Genomic DNA, 19,619 nt, shown 5'->3' on the forward strand with positions numbered 1-19,619 from the left:
CATTCATTTACAAATGCATTATTTGCCGTAAAAGGCAATTTGGAACATCATGTTACTGCTTTGACTCATCATTTAAAGTAGAAAGTAAACGCAATTACGGCGAGAGTATTGTGGATACAGTGTGCAGATTTCCAATGTACTTGGTAAACACACAATACTAATAATCATGTTAAAAGGGAATGTAATCAATGATAGTAGGATCAATAGGGAATTTGTACTGTAGAAACCTCATCGCCAAATAGAGCAGTGATGGGGTTACGTCATATTGCCTGGATATTTGCCTTAAACCCGTTGTCTGACATGTCAAATGAATGGAAAGCCTAAATCAATTTAATGGTGAATATAGGCATATGGTGCTCATGCAGGTGACAGTGAGTGTTGTAATATTGTGAGCAGTATGTAGTGAAGTTGTTAATTGGATGATGTTAGTGTCATTTAATAAAGCGTGATGGATTTCATGGAGAGACAGGACATGTGCCAGAGATTCTCAATGAGAAAATGGATTTCTTCTTGGAATAATTGATAAGCAAACAATAAATAAAAAAAATAAAAATCCTAACTCTCAAATTTGTTTATCTCTATCTCTTTCATTTCCATTTTATTAGAAATTATAATAACAGTGATAATATATAATATATATATATATATGCATACACACACACACATGTATTAATAGCTCAATTGGGTGTCAATATCCCCATTAGGGCTCTCAAGAAGGAAACTGGAGTACCAGGAAACCCAAGGAGAACGTACAAACTCCTTGCAGACAGAGGCGGCTCTCTAATTAGGTGATTTAGGCAGCCGCCTAAATTTGTTTATCTCTATCTCTTTCATTTCCATTTTATTAGAAATTATAATAACAGTGATAATATATAATATATATATATATATATATGCATACACACACACACACATGTATTAATAGCTCAATTGGGTGTCAATATCCCTATTAGGGCTCTCAAGGAGGAAACTGGAGTACCAGGAAACCCAAGGAGAACGTACAAACTCCTTGCAGACAGAGGCGGCTCTCTAATTAGGTGATTTAGGCAGCCGCCTAAGGCTTCGCGCTAAAATCTTTTCAGGACACAAGGATGCCCCGGTAACCTCTCTGCAGCCCCGCATTTACTTTAAAAATGCAGGGGCTGCCGGGAGGTAACGCATGCAGGGACGTCCCGTGCGTGCGCCCATAGAAGAGCAGAGCGGAGCAGTGAGGAGGACGCGCGCGCATGGTAAGTCACCAGCGGCACGTCATCTTCAGTGTAACGACCACCTCTCCTCCGGTCCCAGGACCTACTACCATGACCTAGATCGTGACCCCAAAGCGGTGGTCGGAATACTGAAGTGGGGCAGTAAACAGACATACAGCCTCCAGCCATACACTGTTTATGGCTGAAGGCTGTATGTCTGTGGGGGAACTGTACTGCACCTAATGTGGGGAACTACACTGCACCTAATGTGGGGGAACTATACTGTACCTAATATGGGGGAACTATACTGCACCTAATGTGGGGGAACTGTACTGCACCTAATGTGGGGAACTGTACTGCACCCCTAATGCGGGGAACTATATTGCACCTAATGTGGGGAACTATACTGCACACCAAATGTGGGGAAACTGTACTGCACACCTAATGTTGAGGAACTTTACTGCACACCTAATGTGGGGAAACTGTACTGCACATCTAAAGTGGGGGAACTGTATTGCACACCTAATGTTGAGGAACTTTACTGCTGTGGGGAAACTGTACTGCACACCTAATGTGGGGGAACTGTATTGCACACCTAATGTAGAGGAACTTTACTGCACACCTAATGTGGGTGAACTGTACTGAACACCTAATGTGGGGGAACTGTACTGCACATCTAATGTGCGGGGAACTGTACTGCCAACCTAATGTGCGGGGACTTATACTGCACCTAATCTGGGGGAACTACAACCTAATGTGGGGGAATTATATTGCACCTAATGTGGGGGAACTGTGGGGGGGGGCATCATAATGAAGTGCTCCATCTTCTTTTTATTGCGCTTGGGGGGCCTCAGATTTATTTTCGCCTAAAGCCTCAAAAAGTCTAGAGCCGCCTCTGCTTGCAGATGTTGTCCTTGGTAGGATTTTAACCACTAAGCCACTGTAGCATGCTCTTACTCCTCTAATATCTGCATCTCTATATAATTTCCATTTTATTAGTAATTTACCCTGTATGTTATCCGTGTCCATATACTGAATGGAGCAGTTCCCTCTGTCTCCCAGCAGACATTCCCAGTATGATCATAGCTGCATCTATATATGATACCTGATGAAGGGGCTCTGTTCTCAATGACATGGTACAACAACTGAAATAGGATACAGGGACATGTTTGTCAGTCTGAAAGCCCTTTGAGTAATAATATATCTAATATGTCTAAGCATTTTTTCACAGTAGACCATGGTGATACTTTACTATTTTTTTTCCAGGAATTAAGAGGGTTAAGACCTAGAGAGGGGGTGGGGAACAAGTGCAAACTCTGCATAATGTGAAAACTCTATGGATTTACCTCTTAGATAGTACACAATGTAAAGGAATAAATAAAAAGACTGATTTAATTTTGCATTATTAATTATGCTGTTTCTTTTGTCTTATAAGGATACATTGTTTTTATGTGTGAAGATTGCTGATTAATGTGCATCGATATTAAAAGTCAGAACATATAGCTTCACCTCTTCCTGTAAAGGTATTAGGATGTAGGTATATAGATGAGCATGATTTGCTCAGGCTATGAGTAAGGACCTCTGCAGTTCCAAAACACGTTAGTCCGTTTGTAAAGGGCTTATCCAGGAATCGAAAAACAGAACCAGTTTCTTTCAAAAACTGGTCCCCGTCTGTCTCCAGGTTTGGTGTGGTTTTTCACCTCAGTTCCATTGAAGTGATTGTAATACCACACACAACCTGGGGACAGACATGGAACATTTTTTTTTAAAGAAATGATCTCTATTTTTCAATTCATGGATAACCCCTTTAATGTGTTTCTCCACCTTCTTTTCTATACTTTATGTTTGAGATGTTGACATTCATTGTTTTGAAGTAAAAAAAAATTTCTAATGCTTTTCTTCAGTAAAGAAAGATACCATTTTGTTGCTTCACAGAAACTGAATGTTCAATAATAATAATAATAATAATTATTATGTATTATTTTAAGTGTTACAAATGTGCTATACAGTTTGTATGAACATAAAAAAAACATAAAATGTCTTAGTTGACTCATTTGCATCTTCAGCATCTTAAAGGGGTATTCCAGGCCAAAACTTTTTTTTTTTTATATATCAACTGGCTCCGGAAAGTTAAACAGATTTGTAAATTACTTCTATTAAAAAATGTTAATCCTTCCAATAGTTATTAGCTTCTGAAGTTGAGTTGCTGTTTTCTGTCTAACTGCTTTCTGATTACTCACGTCCCGGGAGCGGTCCAGCTCCTATGGGGATATTTTCCCATCATGCACAGCTCCCGGGACGTGACATCATCATTGAGCAGTTAGACAGAAAACTTCAGAAGCTAATAACTATTGGAAGGATTAAGATTTTTTAATAGAAGTAATTTACAAATCTGTTTAACTTTCCGGAGCCAGTTGATATATATATATAAAAGGTTTTTGCCTGGAATACCCCTTTAAGAATTGAAAGTTATGTTTAAACTACAGGGTGGGCCATTTATATGGATACACCTTAACAAAATGGGAATGGTTGGTGATATTAACTCCCTGTTTGTGGCACATTAGTATATGTGAGGGGGGAAACTTTTCAAGATGGGTGGTGACCATGGTGGCCATTTTGAAGTCGGACATTTTGAATCCAACTTTAGTTTTTTCAATAGGAAGAGGGTCATGTGACACATCAAACTTATTGGGAATTTCACAAGAAAAACAATGGTGTGGTTTTAACGTAACTTTATTCTTTATTCTTTATTCTTTCACGAGTTATTTACAAGTTTCTGACCACTTATACAATGTGTTCAATGTGCTGTCCATTGTGTCGGATTGTCAATGCAACCCTCTTCTCCCACTATTCACACACTGATAGCAACACCGCAGGAGAAATGCTTGCACAAGCTTCTAGTATCCGTAGTTTCAGGTGCTGCACATCTCGTATCTTCACAGCATAGACAATTGCCTTCAGATGACCCCAAAGATAAAAGTCTAAGGGGGTCAGATCAGGAGACCTTGGGGGCCATTCAACAGGCCCACGACGACCAATCCACTTTCCAGGAAACTGTTCATCTAGGAATGCTCGGACCTGACACCCATAATGTGGTGATGCACCATCTTGCTGGAAAAACTCAAGGAACGTGCCAGCTCCAGTGCATAAAGAGGGAAACACATCATCATGTAGCAATTTCACATATCCACTGGCCTTGAGGTTTCCATTGATGAAGAATGGCCCCACTATCTTTGTACCCCATATACCACACCATACCATCCATTTTTGTGTTCCAACTGTCTTGGAGGGATCTATCCAATATGGGTTAGTGTCAGACCAATAGTGGTGGTTTTGTTTGTTAACTTCACCATTCACATAAAAGTTTGCCTCATCACTGAACAAAATCTTCTCCGTAAACTGAGGGTCCTGTTCCAATTTATGTTTTGCCCATTCTGCAGCACCTGAAACTACGGATACTGGAAGCCTGTGCTAGCATTTCTCCTGTGGTATCAGTGTGTGAAGAGTGGGAGAAGAGGGTTGCATTGACAATCCAACAAGTGGGCAGCACATTGAACACATTTTATAAGTGGTCAGAAACTTGTAAATAACTCATAAAAGAATAAAGTTACATTAAAACCAAGCACATCATTGTTTTTCTTGTGAAATTCCCAATAAGTTTGATGCGTCACATGACCCTCTTCCTATTGAAAAAACAAAAGTTGGATTCAAAATGTCCGACTTCAAAATGGCCGCCATGGTCACCACCCATCTTGAAAAGTTTCCCCCCTCACATATACTAATGTGCCACAAACAGGAACTTAATATCACCAACCATTCCCATTTTATTAAGGTGTATCCATATAAATGGCCCACCCTGTAGATTTGTCATTGCAGAGTCTTTTTAAAGGAAACCTGTCACTAGGAAAAGGCTATCTAATCTATCAGCATCATGTTATAGCAATGTATTCCAAACAGTGTGTCTCAAGCTGTTGCAAAACTGCAACTCCCAGCATGCTGGGAGTTGAAGTTTTGCAACAGTTGAAGGCACGCTGTGTTACAGATAGTGATGTGCGGCATTGCCCATATTTGAATTTGCAATATTTTGCGAATATATAGACGAATATTCGTCTTATATTCGTGAATTTCGTGTATTCGTTATATTCGCATATGCAAATATTTGCATATTCGCATATTCGAGGAAGAAAACAGTGAGGGGGTGGACAACTTTACTATTGGTTGCTAGGTATGTTGTTGATAACCTCTGACAAGTGTATTTGCATAATTCTAATTGGCCCACAAGTGAAAAGAAGGAATATGCGAATAAAAGTGAATATTCGTAATTTCGAATATATAGCAAATATATTCGCTATATTCAGGAATTTGCGATATTCACAATAAAAATTTGAAATGCAAATATTTGTGCCCAATACTAGTTATAGAGCAGGAAGAGTTAAGCATATATGTATGAAAAATTCTCATTTCCTGTAGTCCGTAGGTAGCACAAATGTATATATTAGTCCCAGTATTGATTGATTTATTTATACACTGCTATGAAATTTAAAATAGTGAACCAAGTAGATATAGCAATAAGCAAGCCCCGCCCTTGAGGAGTCAAGTAGCAAGGAAATATGTTATGTGACCCCTCTCAGATCTTTTCAATAGCAGCTCTTATATTGGAACTTTAGAGATCTATTTATGGGTTGAAACTGTACAGCTTTCATCCGTACAGTGACACATTTGCTTTAAATAAACCTTTCTGTTTTGATCAATCATTGAGATAGCCAGTCCCTTTGCTTACTCCAGGAATAGAAGCATTATAAGCAGTCAACAAACTTGAGACTCCCTGTGTAGAGGACAGATTATCTGCAAACACAGGATGACTCCTGTTACTTAAAATAAGACGGTTGCTGTAAAAAAGAAAAAAAGAAAAAAGGAAAAAAAAGTGTCTTCCAGTCTCTTGTTATCCACGATACAAATCCTTTCTGTTACATATCAGATTCTCTTTATAACCAAGCCACCTGCAAATCATCTCCATTTAAATGTAATTAAGGATGAGTATATGCAAATTGGTCTCATGCAGCGATATGCTAAAAATCTTGCCAGTTGGGGGTCACAAAGAGATTGGAGCTGGGAAAACACTCTTCTAAGCGAAAATTCATTGTACATTTATCAGACAAGAACAAACGGGGAATGTGTATGATTTCATTGTTCCCCCGTTTCTTTGTTTTATAGATAAAGCTTCCAAATACTGACTGGTCACCTCAGAAGACACAGAAACCAGGCCTTAAAAGGTAGGCTTATCAATGCTAAATTCCACTTTCATTATGGTTTCCAAAAATAGGTTATATGTTGTGGGATGGACTATAGATAATGAATGCTGATTACATGGACTCTTTCATGAATAATAATTATAGAGAAATGTATGGACAATGGCTTCAGAAATGAAAACATAATGACTTTATTTAAAGGAAATGTCCAGTCCTTAAAGGGAACCTGTTACACTGAAGGTGCAGTCCAATCTGCAGGTAGAATGTTATAGAGCAGGAGGAGTTGAGCAGATTGATATATTGTTTTGTCGGAAAAGTTCCAGGATACCTTGTAATATCTTCATGGAAATGTTTGCTCATTCTGGGCTAAGTAGTCATGCAGGTGGTCCTACTCAGTGATTGACAGCTCTTTCTTTGCATACTAATACACAGATGCTAATCACTGAGTAAGTCCGCCCACATGACTACTTTGCCCAATATGAGCAGAGATTTCCAGCTTGAGCATGTAGATTTCATTGCATTTTAAATGAGACATTTTCCCTTTAATCTCCCTTTTTTTTGTATCAAAGTACTATGCTGAATAATTGTATAATATAGCTGTGTAAGGGCCAGTCAGGGCCAGACTGGCTTAGCGGGATAACGGGAAAATTCCCGGTGGGCCGCTCACCCTGGGGCCGGCAATGGCTGGCCAATTGCTCAGGCTCCAATGGCTGACCCATGTTTATATATTCAGCGCAGCTGCGGGCTGCGGCGCAGTGCGGTGGGGCAGCCTGCAGCCCTTCCCAATGCACTCTACACTACACTAGCATACAAGGGCCTGATACTAGTATCAGGCCCTTGTATGCAGAGCAGCAGCGGCCGCATAGCAAAGAATCTTGTAAGCTCTGGCTCCGCCTCTCGGCCCCGTCAGTTGTCAGTGTCAATCACCCTCCTCGTCGTCTTCGTCATGACGTCATCTGCTCAGAGGAGGTCGCGCGGTGCAGGACGTCATCACGCTGCCGGCGCTGGCAACGCAGATGTCACGTTATCGGGCAGGCTCAGGAGCAGGCTCAGAAAGAAGTTCGTCGTGCGTGTGCTGATTAAGGTACATTACTGGTCCCTTTTTTTTATTTTACACATACTCTGCCTGTGGACCTATCTACGGCTGCCTAATGTAGGGGGGGGGGGGGAAACATCTGCCTCAGCCTGTCACTGTGGAATCTGGACCTATCTCTATCTGCCTAATGTGGGGCGGGTATCTGCCTCGGGACCACCTACGTGCCCAATGTGGGAAGGGGGGGGGGGTGTAGAGTGAATCTGCCTGAGGAGGGGGGGTGTAGAGTGTATCTGCCTGAGGGGGGGTGTAGAGTGTATCTGCCTGAGGGGGGGAGGGGGGTGTAGAGTGTATCTGCCTGAGGGGGGAGGGGGGTGTAGAGTGTATCTGCCTGAGGGGGGAGGGGGGGGTGTAGAGTGTATCTGCCTGAGGGAGGAGGGGGGTGTAGAGTGTATCTGCCTGAGGGGGGTGGGGGGGGTGTAGAGTGTATCTGCCTGAGGGGGGGTGTAGAGTGTATCTGCCTGAGGGGGGGAGGGTAGAGTGTATCTGCCTGAGGAGGGAGGGGGGGGGGGGTGTAGAGTGTATCTGCCTGAGGGGTGTGTTTGGAGTGTATTTGCCTGAAAGAGGGGGGGTGTAGAGTGTATCTGCCTGAGGGGGGTGTAGAGTGCATCTGTCTGAGGGGGGGGGGGGGGGTGTAGAGTGTATCTGCCTGAGGGGGGGAGCTTAGAGTGTATCTGCCTGAGGGGGGGTGTAGAGTGTATCTGCCTGGGGGGGGGGGGTGTAGAGTGTATCTGCCGGAGGGGGGGGGGTGTAGAATGTATCTGCCTGAGGGGGGGGGGGGGTGTAGAGTCTGCCTGAGGGGGGGGGGTAGAGTGTATCTGCCTGAGGGGTGGGGGGTGTAGAGTGTATCTGCCAGAGGGGGGGGGGGGTGTAGAGTGTATCTGCCTGAGGGAGGGTGTAGAGTGTATCTGCCTGAGGGGGGGTGTGGAGTGTATCTGCCTGAGGGGGGGGGGGGGTGTAGAGTGTATCTGCCTGAGGGGGGGGGGTGTAGAGTGTATCGGCCTGAAGGGGAGGGGGGGTAGAGTGTATCTGCCTATGGCTGTGGATAGAGTTCGACGGTATGACCAAATATGTGTATCACGGTATTTTTGTAACTTATGGCGGTTCCACGGTATATAACGGTATTTCTTTAACCCCCCCCCAAATCATGTTACCCGCCAGCGCTGTTCTGCTTCCCTCCCACCAAATCATGTGACCCGCCAGCGGGTCAGAGAAGACGTTATTGGTGAGTTGCTGTATAAAGCAGCACTTTAACCCCTTAAGGACTGAGCGATTTCACGTTTTTGCATTTTCGTTTTTTCCTCCTTGCCTTTAAAAAATCATAACCCTTTCAATTTTGCACCTAAAAATCTGTATTATGGCTTACTTTTTGCGCCACCAATTCTACTTTACAGTGACATTAGTCATTTTACCGAAAAATCCACATCGAAACGGAAAAAAACAATTCATTGTGCGACAAACTTGAAGAAAAAAGGGCATTTTGTAAATTTTGGGGCTTCCGTTTCTACGCAGTACATTGTTCAGTAAAAATGACACCTTATCTTTATTCTGTAGGTCCATATGGTTAAAATGATACCCTACTTGTATAGGTTTGATTTTGTATTACTTAAAAAAAAACATAAATACATGCAGGAAAATTTATACGTTTAAAATTGTCATATTCTGAGCCGTATAACTTTTTTATTTTTCTGTGTTCAGTGCGCTATGAGGGCTAATTTTTTGCCCCGTGATCTGAAGTTTTTAGCAGTACCATTTTTGTTCTGATCAGACTTTTTGATCACTTTTTTGTGGTATAAAAAGTGATCAAAAATGCGCTATTTTGGACTTTGGAATTTTTTTTCGCGTACGCCATTTAACGTGCCACGTACGCCATTGAACGTCCCACATATGTTTATTTTTATTTACACTGTTTTATTTTGTGACTAGGAAATGCCGGGTGATTTAAACTTTTAATTCAGAAGGGAATACCTGAAAGGGTTAACTTTTTTCTTTACACTTTTTTTTGCGAGCTCTTAGCTCCTATAGGGACCTATGAGCTTGCAATGGCTGATTGCATACACAGATTGTTGCCTTGCCGTTGATTGGCAACAAGCTGTGTAATCGGCGGTTGATTGCTCCAGCCTGTAACTCAGGCATGGAGCAATCAATCGGAGCCCGGACACCGACGGAAGAAAGTAGGGACCTTCTTCTCTCCGGGTAGCTGATCGGGGCATCGCGATTTTATCGCGATGACCCCGATCAGCCCGACTGAGCAGCCGGGAAGCATTTACTTTGACTTTCGATGCGGCGCTCAGCTTTGAGCGCCGCATCGGAAGGGTTAATAGTGCGTGGCCGAACGATCGCGGCCGCGCGCTATTAGCCGCGGGTCCCGGCTGGGAATAGGCGCCGGGACCATCCCGCTATGACGCAGATAGTTGTCTGCTGATCAACCATCACTCTAGATTCTACCATACACACGTCCATTTGGCTTGGTTGAGATTGCAGTTGTTCTGAATTGGGAATAGGGAGAACACCACTGTCGGACACATCTGGCAGCAGCTTATCTCCCAGAGAACAAAAGGAGTGAGTAGGTGAAATCTGGGTTTGGTTTACACATGTTTAATATATAGCCTTTAGCCTTTGTCTACACTATGGAATCTTCACACGGAATTCAGCTCAGAAATCTAACACTTGCTGCAAGAATCTAACATTGGTGTGAATGGGTGTTCCGTTGACTCATACACACTGTGGAATTCTCCTACGGTAATTGACTGGCTAAAATTATTTTAAGAATTAGGCTGGTTAACACAACGTTTTTGCAATACAGTTCCCGTATCAGGGTTTTTGATGAAAACGGATTCCTCAAAACCAGACTAAACTGTAACAAAATGTGTGTGCAAATTTTAACCCGTATATGGTTGAAAAAAATTACAAATTATGTCCAGTTACATCCCTTTTTTTTAAGAAAAAAACACTCCCTTATGAATAAAGTTTCACTTGTTTGTTTGAAATTTCAAGAAAAAAACGTTCAAAGTCAAAAACCGTATATATGGTGCAAACCAGATGGAACCGTGCGCACATATGGTTCTCCAAGGTTCTCATTGACTCCCATGTTAAAAAAAAGTATAAGATTTAATACAGTTTTTCCCCCAGACCAAAAATCGTGGTAGGCTACGGTTTTGGGTACGGGAAAAAAAACAGACAAAACCAAGAAGCAGAACAGATGCAACCGGATGCATTGTTTGGCATACGGTTTTCAATGAAGAGTCAATGCATACGGTTTTCAATACGATTCCATACAGTTTTCAAATTGAACACAGTTTTCAAATTGAAAATGTATTCGGGAACGTAATCTCTGACCTGGAATAGCTTCGGGTGGAGATTCCGTAGTGTAAACATACCCTTAGTCTTAGTATAAGTAAAGCTTCCCCATTGTCTATGAATTAGTTTTGCAGCTCTATATCAGAAAAACAGAACTCTGTTCTTATAAAGGTACATTTTGTACTTTAATCTTTTGTCTGGCACCCAAAGTAAAGTTTTTTTTTGTTCTGGTTTAAAAGTAAAATAAATGGAAAAAAGTGATAAATCCCCTGCCAATGCCATTCAGATAGACCCTAGCCCCCTGTTGCTTATTGCTTCTTTTGTTCCTCTTGACACGCAGGAAGTGCCCATTCAGCCAATCACTGATTGTAGCAAAAACATGGCCCCTGCCAGCAATTAGCTGATCAAGCATTTCCTGCATGTTGAGAGGGAAAGCAGGAGGGGCTGAGCAGAAGGATGCAGGAACCATCTGGATGGAAGTGACAAGGGATCAGGGCAGGTGAGTATAAGTTTATTCCAGCCTGTAACAAAAAAAAAATTAAAAAATGATGACGCCAGTCAGCACCTTTTGCTGCATAAAACAAAGACATGAAGTTTAAAAGGAAAATATTCTATTAGCTGATTAAAAAAAACCTCAAAAAACTAAAACAAACAAACAACAGCTCTGGTTTTCTATTTCTGGATATTCCCTTTAAAGGGGTTGTCTGATGAAAGAAAACCTGTATATGGTGTCAAAAACTATAATAAAGCAATATACTAATATAATACTATTAGCCATAGAAAACTATTAGCACAGATCTTCCATCATCAGCTGAGCTAGCTGGCTGGTAGCTGTGACCTCCGGTCATACTCTCTGAAAGCAGAGCTCCCTCTCTGCTGCGTCTTCCCCTCCTGTCTGCTGAGGACAAGACCAATGATGTGAAGAAGGGGAGGTTATATTAAAGCTCATTAGATTTTAAGGCCGCAGGAAGCCTCAGAAAAGACAGCATTTAACCTATTCTGATGAAAAGTACTATAACTAAGAAAGGCTTTCTACTGCCTTAAAATCTAATGCACAGTAATGAATTGTCTAGTTCTTAGCAGATAGAAGGGGAGGAGGAGCAGGGATCAAGCTCTGCTTTCAGAGAGTATACCTCCATTTGTGAGGGTTGGGGTTTTTGTTTAATGTCCCATGCAAATCAATGGGAAATGTATGTTCTCACATAACTTCCGTACGGCTGGAGATATTTCAATACCTGGTACACATATTATGGGTCGGGATAAGAGGTTGGGATAGGAGGTCGAGATAGGAGGTCGAGATAGGAGGATGGGATAGGAGGACGGGATAGGAGGTCAGGATAGGAGGTCGGGATAGGAGGTCGATATAGGAGGTCGGGATAGAAGGTCGAGATATGAGGTCTATATATGAGGACAGGAAAGGAGGACGGGATAGGAGGTCGGGATGGGAGGTCGAGATAGGAGGTTGGGATAGGAGGTCGAGATAGGAGGTCGGGATAGGAGGTCGGGATAGGAGGTCAAGATAGAAGGTCGAGATAGGAGGTTGAGATAGGAGGTCGGGATATGAGGACGGGATATGAGGACGCGATAAGCGGTCGGGATATGAGGTCAAGATAGGAGGTCGGGATAGGAGGTTGAAATAGGAGGTCAAGATAGGAGGTCGAGATAGGAGGACTGGATAGGAGGACAGATAGGAGGTCGGGATAGGAGGTCAAGATAGGAGGTTGAGATAGGAGGTCAGGATAGGAGGTCGAGATAGGAGGACGGGATAGGAGGTCGAGATAGGAGGTTAAGATAGGAGGACGGGATAGGAGGTAAGGATAGGAGGTTGAGATAGGAGGTTGAGATAGGAGGATGGGATAGGAGGATGGGATAGGAGGATGGGATAGGAGGATGGGATAGGAGGTCAGGAGAGGAGGTCGGGATATAAGGTCGGGATAAGAGGTCAGGATAGGAGGTCGGGATAGGAGGACGGGATATGAGGATGGGATATGGGGTTGGGATATGACAACAATATATGAGGACGGCATATGAAGTCAAAAGCTTCCTCCTTTGTTTATTTTCCTCCCCAATAAGGATTAGGAAGGAAAAACCGGGTACTCAGCTAGTAACACTATATACAAAGGTTGATTTGTTCGCCTGATAACTGCTTTGAGTCTAACATCTTTGTGTCACCCCGTCCTACTTAATTGATGATGAAAATTGTCTAAGCTGTTTTTTTGTTCTTTTTTTTTTTTTTGTAAAGCATTATAATGTGGTTTACTTTACAGATCCTAAAGCAGTGTTTCCCAACCAAGGAGCCTCAAGCTGTTGCAAAACTACAATTCCCAACATGCCCAGACAGCTTTCAGCTGTCTGGGCATGCTGGGAGTTGTAGTTTTACAACAGTTGGAGTCAACCCAGTTGGGAAACACTGTTCTTAAGTGCTGTCATCCAGCTTTCTGGTTTTCCTGAATGGCAATTCTATGCTTTCTCACAAAACAGTTAAGATGCGTATTTGCACAGCTTATATACAGGCATATTTACTACCGATATGTCCCATAAAACTGGATGACAACCAGAATCTGTTATGGTGGCTACATTTAACGTCAGACTGCATTTCCAGATACAAATGTAACTAAGAAATGGTTGAATAGAATTATGAGCAAGTTGACAGAAAGGGGATGACTGAAAGACTTATATTTACTGTGGATTTTTATGTTAGGTAGAAATGCTCTTTAATGTCTCATAGGGGAATACAATATAAAACAATTTGGAAAAAGGCATAACTAGCTTTAGATTTCCCAGTAGGAATCTCGCAGTTGTAAGTGGCCTAGTTAAAATTCTAAAACTATTTATGCTGTAAGTGTAGCAGTTGTTACCCAAATCCATTATTTATGTTGCTTCAGTAAATGTTGGTATTATATCAGACATTCTATATTCTAAAGTGAACGAGTGCTATGTGAATTGGGGCGAAGGCAGCTAAATCTTTCAGCTTAGATGTAATTACTTAAGATATATATATGAGGTCCAAACTAACTAACAAAAGATATAAAGCTCTGGTATAATAAATATGCTAATAAGCTAAAGATGTTTCTCTTTTTTATACCAGAGACATCACCACTTTTGTCATTGGGCTGTGTCTAGAATTGTGTCTCAGTCCTATTTACTAAAAGGGGTACTCTGAGGAAGTCTACTTATCCTCTATCCACAGAATAAGGGATAAGTGTCAGTTTGCGCAGGGTCCAACTGCTGGGACCCCCCTAGTGATCTCCTTTACGGGCCCTACAACTCACCAGTCCCTGGAGCGTAATCTTTCGAGACAAACCGGAATGATGGGATGCTCAGTTACCGGCTAAAACAGCTGACTCGTCTCATTCGGTGATTGGCTGACAGGCCATTACTCCTGCTTGTCTCCGAGGGTTGGGGCCAGAGCACTCTGGAGATGGGTAAGTTGTTGGGCCCGCACAGGAGACTCCCAGGAAGTCAACTTAGCCCCTATCCACAATATATGGGATGTGTCTGATTGCGGGGGGTTTGACCCCTGGGACCCCCCATGATTAGACACGTATCCATAGGAAAGGGGATAGGTTGACTTCTCCAAGTACCCCTTTAATCAGGGTATCCATAATAAAACAACACCCCACCTGTCCTCAGGTTGTGTGGGGTATTACAACTTGGCTCGATTCACTTCAATGGGACTGAACTGCAACACCACACAACCTGAGGAATGGTGTGGTGCGTTTTTTTAAAAAAGAAATCAGCTCTACTACTGCTTAGCTGCAAAACCAAACACAACTCATGGGCAGGAGTGATGTTATTTCCAGAAAAAAAATGTAGATGTTTTTTCAAAACATTGCCACTTTTTCTGTTATAAAACCCCAATTCTATTTTGTTAATGCTGAGAGTATAAATAGAGAGTTATATCAGATTGGGGAGATAAATCGAAATTATCCCAATCCCCTACATTGATCAAGGCAAGAGCTATTGACAGATATAAGCTAGTATGTCTTACTTGCATAAAACTAAGCAGTCAATGAAACCAACAAAAAATACAGGACCAGATTTACTAATACTATCTAAGTTTTAACTAAATGTGCTTGCTTTCTCTTATTGGCTGATTCATATATCCGACATATCTGTTGATTAATCTATCTTTGCACTTCTGGTCTAAATTTGGACCAAATGTTACTGTAAACCAAAACTGCACCAAAATGTTGGTGCATTTGTAGAGCACAGCATTGCAGTTCAGGCCATGCCTCCTTTTTCCCATGCCAAACCCTTCTAAACAGCTCTGCCACTCTTGTTGAATAAGGGACAGTCTCTCTTGCATTTTGCTTAATCAATATGTCCTTATTGCTGTGCGCCACAATTTTACTGCATTCAAAGACAACCTTCCTATGCAGGACCTTTAGTAAATCTGGGCCACAGAAATGGCTTCATCCACTATTATTTAAGGAGTTCTCTGGTTTAGAAAATATTTTTTCGTTCCAAGGGTCCCATGGAGAAAAAAAATAATCTCATGCTGTCCCACTGCTTGGAATTAAGCAGTTATCTGTAATCTGCAGGGTAACCTGGCAGCTAGTGATAAATTCCCCTGCAGCATCCCCACAGGTGAAATAAAGCATTACACTGTATGTTAATGTGTTCTCAGTAGAGAGAAGGGGTATGCCATGCCAGACTGCGCTGGCAGCAACTTCTTTCCCTGAGTACAATAGGGTGGAGTTCTTGAAATCCAGCCTGAGACTTCTCTCCCCGACATCTGGGGAATGTCAGAAGTCCACATACACAATAATCACTTGGCAGATTCAGCTGACGTTTTGCTAACACAGATGTTTTGGGGTCCTCCACAGTAAAATATCCTCTTTGTAGTTGCACTCCTTTCCAGTAAATTGACAAAAGACCTGGTCCATTGATGTATAGTAGCCTATTAGGGTATTTAAAGGGGTACTCCATCCCTAGACATCTTATCCCCTATCCAAAGTATAGGGGATAAGATGTCTGATCACAGGGGGCCCACCGCGATCTCTCTGCTGTGGCGGGCATCCATTTAGAGCCTCTGGGGCAGTGTCGGAGGCTTGTGATGTCACGGCCATGCCCCACTCCTGACGCCCCCTCGCATAGACTTGCATTGAGGGGGCGTGGCCATTACATCATGAATGGGGCGTGATTGTGACGTCTCGAGCCTCTGCCCTGCATCGCCAGCCATCCAACACAGAGCGAAGTTCACTCTGTGCATTGGATGTTTGGGGTGCTGGAACCGAGATCACGGGGTCCCCAGCGGCGGGACCCCTGCGATCAGACATCTGTCAGATCAGATGTCTTGGGGCGGAGTACCCCTTAAGAATGGAGTTTTTTAAACCAATGAATTCTGAAGGTATATTTGAAATAAACCTGCTATAATTATGATATTTAGCATAAAGACTAGAGATTTAGTTCAGTCAATGCTAAAGTGATTATATAACAATTGACAAATGATCATAAATGTCTTTTTTCTTTTTATTTACAGCTCACAGAGTCTTGAAGACCTTGGAACTCGAAAAGGTGTGAAAACAGATCACGACAGACTACGTTCACTAGTTTCCCCAGTGACTGGTCTGTATATACACATTGCCGCTTGAAAGTGGTTTTAGCCAAGCTCAAAACACTTTGCTTGTCATTGTGAAGATTTTCTAACCTTTAGCTACAGTGGGGAAAAAAAGTATTTAGTCAGCCACCAATTATGCAAGTTCTCCCACTTAAAAAGATGAGAGAGGTCTGTAATTTTCATCATATACATATCTCAACTAAGAGAGACATAATGAGGAAAAAAAATCCATAAAATCACATTGTCTGATTTTTAAAGAATCTATTTGCAAATTATGGTGGAAAATAAGTATTTAGTCAATAAAAAAAAGTTCATCTTAATTCTTTGTTGTTGGCAATGACAGAGGTCAAATGTTTCACAAGGTTTTCACAAACTGTTGCTGGTATTTTGGCCCATTCCTCCATGCAGATCTCCTCTAGAGCAGTGATATTATGGTGGCTGTCGCTGGGCAGCACAGACTTTCAACTCCCTCCAAAGGTTTTCTATGTGGTTGATATCTAGAGATCACTTCTTCATTGCCCGGGCGGTGTGTTTGGGATCATTGTCATGCTGAAAGACCCAGCCACGTTTCATCTTCAATGCACTTGCTGATGGAAGGAGTTTTTCACTCAAGATCTCAGGATATATGGCCCCATTCATTCTTTCCTCTACAGGGATCAGTCATCCTGGTCCCTTCGCTGAAAAACAGCCTTAAAGCATAAGCAGCATTTCCACCCCCATGCTTCACAGTAGATATGGTGTTCTTTGGATGCAACTCAGCATTCTTTCTCCTCCAAACACGATGAGTTGAGTTTTTTCCAAAAAGTTCTACTTACGTTTCATCTGGCCATATGACATTCTCCCAATCCTCTTCTAGATCATCCAAATGCTCTCTAGCAAACTTCAGATGGGCCCAGACATGTACTGGCTTAAGCAGGGGGACACCTCTGGCATTGCATGATTTGAGTCCCTGGCGGCGTAGTGTGTTACTGATGGTAGCCTTTGTTACTTTGGTCCCAGCTCTCTGCAGGTCATTCACTAGGTCCCCCCGTGTGGTTCTGGGATTTTTGATCACCGTTCTTGTGATCATTTTGACACCACGGGGTGAGATCTTGCGTGGAGCCCCAGATCGAGGGAGATTATCAGTGGTTTTGTATGTCTTCCATTTTCGAATAATTGTTCCCACAGTTGATTTCTTCACACCAATCTGCTTGCCTATTGCAGAGCCAGCCTTTCCAGCCTGGTGCTGGTGTACAAATGAGTGGAGGACAGAAAAGACTCTTAAAGAAGAAGTAACAAGTCTGTGAGAGCCAGAAACCTTGCTTGTTTGTATGTGAACGAATACTTATTTTATTGAGGAATTTACCTATTAATTCATTAGAAATCCTACAATGATATTTCCTGTATTCTTTCCCCCCATTGTCTCTCATAGTTTAGATATACCTATGATGAAAATTACAGGCCTCTCTCATCTTTTTAAGTGGGAGAACTTGCACAATTGGTTGCTGAATAAATACTTTTTTTTTTCCCCCACTGTACTTTAACCCTGGTCTCTCTTGGATGTGATCTGTACAGAGGCATCCATGTGGAGAATTTGGAGCCACTTTCATGTTGTTGCTATATAATCTTTTAGGATGTAAGACAGATCAGCTTGTTAAAGTATAGGTTTGGTTTCCTTGATCTTTCAGTGTAACATATTTCATCTTAGTTGCCTCTTACTATTACCTTTAGAGATGGTTTATTGTCATCCATACCTTCCAGGATGCTGCATACACAGCACCCAATAAACTTTGTGTACACAGCTCATCAAAAGCCGTAAGTGGAGCTAGCAGGAGCGATCTGATAGGTGACGATCTAATCCTGTAGTTTACAGGAAGTCATCTAACTCAGGATTTATCACTTCTTATGACACATTGAGCACAATAATTTCCTGTGGGTCAAACTGGTGATCACATGACCCAGTTGCAGTAATTAAACTCATAGATTCTGCTGTAGTGAACTAAAATAGATGGCACTGTAGAACTAGTGACGGGACTGTGCATGATCAAACTTGGGGTGCTTCTTTAATGTCTTTGATGGGAATACCCTTTTTTAGATTATGCCTTTAATTAGTGTGACCACACCTTTATCAGTACATTTACTTATTATTGTTATTATTTATTTGAGGAAAAACTTGACTGGGGCAGGCCATATTGAAAGCACAAATGTCCTTTCTGCATTGTCTGTATGCAGGGACGTGCACACATAGGGGTAAAAGGGGGGCTGGAGCCCCTGCCCTTTTCCTCACCTGCCCCTCTAGGGCCCTCACAAAAGGAGCTACAGACTCAGGGTGACAGGTGAAGTAAAAAGGATCCATTGCTGGGGAGATTTGTATGGGGTTTAATGGAGGGTGCTGTGCAATCCCTGCAGGAAGGGGGCGCCACTCACCCTGTCATTATCTGCCATTTCTCTGCTTCTCTCCACACGGAGGAGACAGGAGCAGCGGAGGCAGAGAGAAGCCCCGCCCACAGTCTGCCCGCCCACAAACCAGTCTATGCAGCCCTTACTGTAAGTAACTGTAAATATATGTGACTGATTGTATGTCAGTGTGTGTGTGTCTATCTCTATGTATATGCCTATATATGTGAGCAAGTGAATCTATGTATATGTGTGTGTGTATGTATATATGTGTGTGTGTATGTATATATATGTGTGTGTGTGTCTATATGTATGTGCAGAGAGGGATGGCTGGGGCCTTAGTGTAAGTGGCTGTAAATATATGTGAGTGATTGTATGTCAGTGTGTGTATATGTATATATGTGAGTGATTGTATGTCAGTGTGTGTGTATGTATATATGAATATGTATGTATGTGTGTGTGTGTGTGTGTATATGTGAGCAAGTGAATCTCTGTATGTGTGTATATATCTGTGAGTGAATGTATGTGTGAACCTGTATGTATGATGTGCTTATTTGCTATATCTTTTAGTATATATTCCATGTTATATGTGTGTCTGTGTATTTATGTTTCTTAATGTATATTTGTACCTGTATCTATGTGTCAGTGTCTTTTTGTATGTGTGTATATGACCTATGTACTGTATGTGTGTATATTACCTATGTACTGTATGTGTGTATATTACCTATGTACTGTATGTGTGTATATTACCTATGTACTGTATGAGTGTATATTACCTATGTACTGTATGTGTGTATATTACCTATGTACTGTACGTGTGTATATTACCTATGTACTGTATGTGTGTATAT

At 42.1% G+C, this 19,619-nt stretch overlaps 1 protein-coding gene across 2 annotated transcripts in view; it reads left to right on the top strand.

Annotated features, from left to right (window-relative positions):
- Nucleotides 1-19,619, top strand: part of LOC130267275 (protocadherin-10-like) — a 116,108-nt gene that overhangs the window by 56,009 nt on the left and 40,480 nt on the right. The window contains exons 2-3 of one of the 2 annotated variants that reach the window (XM_056516742.1): nucleotides 6,402-6,460; nucleotides 16,315-16,349. In XM_056516742.1, the coding sequence (XP_056372717.1) occupies nucleotides 6,402-6,460; nucleotides 16,315-16,349 (94 nt within the window). Of the gene's footprint in view, nucleotides 1-6,401; nucleotides 6,461-16,314; nucleotides 16,401-19,619 lie in introns of both variants that reach the window. The other variant, XM_056516741.1, reaches the window with a different exon arrangement.

The sequence above is a fragment of the Hyla sarda genome, chromosome 4 (genome assembly GCF_029499605.1).
Source record: "Hyla sarda isolate aHylSar1 chromosome 4, aHylSar1.hap1, whole genome shotgun sequence".
Lineage (NCBI taxonomy): Eukaryota > Metazoa > Chordata > Amphibia > Anura > Hylidae > Hyla > Hyla sarda.